General features: G+C 33.9%; 1 protein-coding gene across 1 annotated transcript; it reads left to right on the top strand.

Annotated features, from left to right (window-relative positions):
- The first annotated feature begins 1,253 nt into the window (after positions 1-1,253).
- LOC18046164 (LRR receptor-like serine/threonine-protein kinase FLS2) lies at positions 1,254-5,661 on the top strand. Its single transcript, XM_006442601.2, has 4 exons — positions 1,254-1,662; positions 2,599-2,964; positions 3,111-5,126; positions 5,240-5,661. Exons 1-4 carry the CDS (start codon positions 1,263-1,265, stop codon positions 5,593-5,595), a joined length of 3,138 nt encoding a protein of 1,045 aa, XP_006442664.1. The 5' UTR covers positions 1,254-1,262; the 3' UTR covers positions 5,596-5,661.
- Positions 5,662-6,244: the final 583 nt, after the last annotated feature.

Raw genomic sequence — 6,244 nt, 5'->3', positions numbered from 1 at the left:
AAAATTTGAGTATCATTTATGTATGAAAGAGAGAGTATTGATATGATTTAAGATCTTAAAATTTATTACAATTCGAGAAAATTATTAAATTATATATTTTAATAGTTTATGGCTTAATAATTTTTTCAAATTTTAATAAATTTAGAATATATATAAAATAATTCTTCAGCGAGGACATTCTCACTTTAAGTGATGATACTACTAATAGATAAAAAAAAGTACATATTTCAATATACTAATAAAAAAAAAAGTCTCCAATATATTAAAATTAATATTTTTTAATATTTTAATGTGCACTCTCACTTTAACAAAGTGCGGATGTCTTCATTAGAAAAAAAATTGTATATGTACATACACACGCACAACAACGGCAACCTCACATACGGTCATTAGTAATCAATGTCATATTTAAAAGGATATAAATTTTAAATCAGGAATCATATATGACGTTCAAATAGTGAACTATTTTCTTACTCATACATATGAAAAGAGAGTTGAGATTGAGTCCCTTGATATCTAAATTTGCGAAATTAAAGAATTAATTTAGGAGATTTTAATTGATCTTTAATTTGTAAATACAAGTAGCTCGATTTATCATGTAATGTTGAAAGTACAAGTAACTAGATTTGTCATGCAATATTAAAGAAAAACACAAGACTAGGATATATGAATTGGTCGTATCTTTTGCAGTATCTCAATGCCGAGCTGTCTGTCAGATTTGAATTCTTGAGATTTAAAGGTTACAAGGTATGAATTTTATAAATAGGAAAACATGGGCCTTCTAACTAGAGAGATTATGATACATTAACCAAAAAAAAAAAAAAAAAAAATAATGTTAAGGATTTCACCATTTGAATCTCAACTTGAATTTTAATATTATATATCACTCATTTATTGAATGATGTATTTCATAATAACTAAAATTACTTAACCACCACTCAATTGTAAGATAACAATTTGTGTTTAATAAAAATAATACTGTGATTGGCACATCATAGATTAATTATCATTTGATAGACAACTAGCGGAGGTGGAATAAACTAAACAAGATGATCATTTATTAAAACTGGGGACATCCAACGGCTGATGCTGCAGTCTGTAGCTTACAGATTCTGTAAGCTAGTCAAGTCCTAAAAACTGGGTACTTGGTCTCTGGTATTGTAAATTAAAAAAGATGCATTCCAACTTGGCTGCTCGTTATAAATTATTGGGTATCATTATTTATACTTAATTAGCATTTGCATGTTCTTTGGAAAATCAACATGGGGAGAAACGATCCATATCTCTTTGTCCCTTGTTTGATTCTTTTCTCAGCTATTGTGGCAGCTGCAGCAAACATATCCAGAGACCAAGATGCTCTTCTTTCCGTAAAAGCTCATATAATCAATGATAATCCCAACAATATTTTGGCTCAAAATTGGACCTCAAATACTTCCGTTTGTAGCTGGATGGGCATCACTTGTGATGTCTATGGCAATAGAGTCACATCCTTGACCATTCCTGATCTTGGCCTTACAGGCACCATCCCTTCCTATCTTGGAAACCTTTCTTCGCTGCAAACACTCGTTCTCAGTCATAATTGGTTTTCGGTTACCATACCAAAAGAAATCGGCAATTTGACCAAGCTTAAAGAGTTACGTCTTCCCTATAACAAACTCGAAGGTATAAATCAAAATCACAAAGTGTTATTTGTTTTATTTTTTATTTTCTTTTTAATTTACGTTGCCAGATAATATGTTCCAGCAATCCAGCCTATAGATTTTACTAATTGAATTAATTGACACATACGCATAGAGTAATATGTAGGGGCAAAATTATGTGTAGGGCCTTGAGGTCAGATTGGAAAAGATTTCAGGCAAATTAAAATGAAAATTTTATCAATTTCTATGCATACTTTTATTCATAGATTTTAGGGAGCCCCTATGTTACAATTAATGTAACATACACACTCAACAACAACCACACAAATGATGGGCCCACATAATTTATGTGGTTGTTGTTGAGTGTGTATGTTACATTAATTGTAACATAACATTTGCCTAGATTTTATAGATATTACTGTTATGGCTTACTCAATTATACACAAGTGTTGTGTGAGGGGCGGAGCTATCTGTCTAGGCTTGGGGCCTATGCTGGAAAGATATTCAGGAAAACAAGGGCTGCTTGAAAATTTACCAAACTATATGCTTATATATTTTTTGGCCCCATTAATTTAATTTAATTTTGTTACAACACATATAGTTTTATAATTTCTCTATTATGGTCATGACTATCAGCCCACTTAATTTATGTTACATTCACTTTAAGTAAATAGTTTACAGCTCTTGTCAAAATTAAAATACTAGTTCCATCAATAGTGTTATGTAAATGAGTAATGATACATCTATAAATTCTTTTACAAATTATTTTTATACAAATTAACTTGACATAACATGATTGGTTGAATGAAAAACTACATAAGCCACATGATATAATGCTGTATCAGTTTGTGCTAAATTTATGTGCCTAGATAACATGTTTCACTCTATAGCTGTTATATTTTGATTAAGTTGAATGGTAAATATATTGTTAACACATGTTGCTTTATTTAATTTGTAGGAGAAATTCCTGAGGAGTTGGGCAATCTTGCAGAATTGGAAGTGTTAGTGCTAAATAATAACTTGTTAACAGGAACCATTCCTGCTTCAATCTTCAATCTTTCTTCCATATCAACTGGTTTGGTTTTGTCAAATAATAGCCTAACCGGTAGCTTTCCTGATGACATGTGTGAAGGCCTTCCACGTCTTAAAGGATTGCACGTGTCTTACAATCAATTCAAAGGGCCAATTCCAAACAATTTGTGGCACTGTAAAGAGCTTAGTACTGTTTCATTGTCATTTAATCAATTCACAAGCCGTATACCAAGAGATCTTGGGAACTCGACCAAGCTTAAAACACTCTTTCTTGGCTTTAACAACTTGATCGGTACGTACCCCGGCTATTTATCATCTATTATCTATAACACATAGTTTTTTCTAAAGTACATATATATGGACGAAATTAATCATTACAAATCTTCAGAAATGTTCAAAATTTAGCATAACAATATGTAATTATGTACATGTTTGCAGGTGAGATTCCACAAGAAATCGGCAATCTACGTAATCTAGAGATTTTGGGGATTGATCAAAACAACCTAATTGGTTTTATCCCGGATACAATCTTCAACATTTCAACATTGAAAATACTAACCCTCTTCAACAATACGCTCTCAGGAAATCTTCCATCTAGCAAGAACTTAATTGGACTTCCAAATCTCGAAGGATTGAACTTGGGGCTTAACAATTTTGGTGGCAGTATTCCAAGTTTCTTTTTCAATGCTTCCAAGCTCTATACCCTAGCGCTGGGATATAATTCCTTCTCAGGACTTATTCCTGAGGCATTGGGCCAATTAAGAAACCTGGAGAGGCTTCGGTTAGAACGCAACTACTTGACATTTTCAACCTCCGAATTGATGAGCTTCTTTTCTGCTTTGGTAAACTGCAAGAGTTTAAAAGAGATTGCTTTGTCGGAAAATCCTGTGGATGGTGTCCTTCCAAGTTCCATAGGTAATCTTTCAGTTTCTGTGGAAAAAATATACATGTACAAATGTAACATTCACGGCAGGATTCCTAAAGAGATTGGCAACTTGATCAACTTGACAACGCTGAGTTTAGCAAACAATAATTTGAGTGGATCACTTCCAATGACGCTTGGTAGACTAAAGAAACTCCAAGGTTTGGATCTTCAAAATAATAAATTTGAAGGACCAATCCCACAGGAGTTTTGCCATTTCTCTAGACTCTATAAGTTTTACATGAACCGCAACAAGCTTTCAGGATCAATCCCTTCATGCTTAGGTGATCTGAACTCTCTACGGATACTCTCTCTGGGTTCAAATGAGTTAACTTCTGTCATACCTTCAACTTTTTGGAACCTTGAAGATATACTGCGCTTCGACTTTTCATCAAATTCTTTAAATGGGTCTCTTCCATTGGAGATTGGAAATCTGAAAGCTGTGGTAAGCATATATTTGTCAAGGAATCATTTATCGGGGAATATCCCGACCACAATTGTAGGCCTAAAAAATTTGCAAAGTCTTTCCTTGAAACACAATAGATTACAAGGTCCTATTCCAGAATCTTTTGGTGAGTTGATAAGCTTGGAATTCTTGGATTTATCTAATAATAATCTTTCCGGTGTTATTCCTACGTCTTTGGAGAAACTCTTGTACCTCAAAAGTCTAAATCTCTCTTTCAATAAACTAGTAGGAGAGATTCCTAGGGGAGGAGCTTTTGCAAACTTCTCAGCTGAATCATTTATAGGAAATGATTTGTTGTGTGGTTCACCCCATCCACAAGTCCCACTTTGCAAAAGTAGCCCTCAGAAAAAATCAAAGAAAAAAGTTATTCTCTTAGGAGTTGTTTTGCCTTTGAGCACTGTGTTCGTTGTTACAGTCATACTGGCTCTTACATTTGGATTGATCACCAGATGTAGTAAAAGAAGAAGCACAGAGGTTTCACACATTAAAGTTGATATGTCACCACAAGTGATGTGGAGAAGATACTCACATGATGAGCTTTTGCGAGCAACGGATCAATTTAGTGAAGAAAACCTCATTGGGATTGGAAGTTATGGCTCGGTTTATAAAGGCAGGTTTCCAGATGGGATTGAGGTTGCAATAAAGGTATTTCACTTACAACGTGAAGGAGCATTAAATAGTTTCGATGCGGAATGTGAAATATTAAAAACTATTCGCCATAGAAACCTGGTCAAAACTATCAGCAGTTGTACAAATCATAATTTCAAAGCATTGGTACTAGAGTACATGCCGAATGGGAGTCTGGAGGATTGTTTGTACGCTAGCAATTTTAATTTGGATATTTTTCAGAGATTGGGCATAATGATAGATGTTGCATCAGCTTTAGAATATCTCCATTTTGGTCATTCCAATCCTATTGTCCATTGCGACATAAAGCCTAGCAACGTATTGTTGGACGACAGTATGGTTGCACATTTGAGTGATTTTGGGATTGCAAAGCTCTTAAGTGAAGAAGACTCTATGAAACAAACACAAACACTCGCCACGATAGGTTACATGGCACCAGGTTTGTTCTAAGCTTCATATTTGTTAATTTTAAACAATATTAGTATTAGTTTTTCATTATCTTCTTGGCAGAATATTATTGAATGCTGATGTTTTAATTTATGCAATCTATAGAGTATGGAAGAGAAGGACAAGTATCAATAAAAGGTGATGTGTACAGCTATGGGATTATGTTGATGGAAGTATTTACAGGAATGAAACCCACAAACGAATTTTTTACTGGAGAAATGAGCATAAAGCGTTGGGTTAACGACTCGTTACCTGCGGTGATGAATATCATGGATGAAAATCTACTGAGTGAAGATGAAGAACACGCTAATGTTTCAAAGCAGTCATGTGCATCATCTGTTTTGAGTTTAGCAATGGAGTGTACAAGCGAATCACCTGAGAATAGGGTCAACACAAAAGAAATTATAAACAGACTCATAAAAATTAGAGACTTATTATTTGCCAATATTGAAATGGTCTGAGAATAAGTCTGTTACGTATATTTATTTATAAACTTTGTAGACTTTGTGAAGTATTTGAATGTTGTGAGCTCGCAGGTAGAAAATTGAAACGAATTACGATGACTTGCAGATCAATTATTTGTTTCGTGTGTGATGAATTGATCACTTTGTAAACGGCTACGTGCATATATTTTTTATCTTATATGAGACAAAAATATTCCTAAATTTGCACCTCATCATGTGTCCATTTGCCCCAGTAACGAATCCAACCATTCTAAGAAAGCCTGCTGAAACAATATTCCCGTTCAGAAACAGAGGCCCCTCCAGCTGCAAGCATAGAGGCTAGAATTTTTGTCTTACGAGAACGAGTCTTCTCTCAACAGATATATATTTCCCCAACCTGTTCAGCTATACTGTCCATATACATAATTACTTCTGACAAAAATTGTTCGGTCTACTCTAATAGATACAAAAATCGCGTAATTTTATAAATCTGATTTGCTCTTTCATGTCCTTATTCTGGATGAAAGAATAACAATCTAAATATTCCCTTCATGTACAAGGAAAAGATCAGGCCGCGTTTTGACCAAAGCAATGACTATTCATGATTCCATACTAGAATTAATTACATACCAAGTCCGAACTAGAGAAATATTATAGTAAAACTTCG

Source organism: Citrus clementina, unplaced genomic scaffold (genome assembly GCF_000493195.1).
Source record: "Citrus clementina cultivar Clemenules unplaced genomic scaffold, Citrus_clementina_v1.0 scaffold_3, whole genome shotgun sequence".
Lineage (NCBI taxonomy): Eukaryota > Viridiplantae > Streptophyta > Magnoliopsida > Sapindales > Rutaceae > Citrus > Citrus x clementina.
Note: the sequence above shows the minus strand (reverse complement) of the source record. Positions and strands in the feature narration are given on the sequence as shown.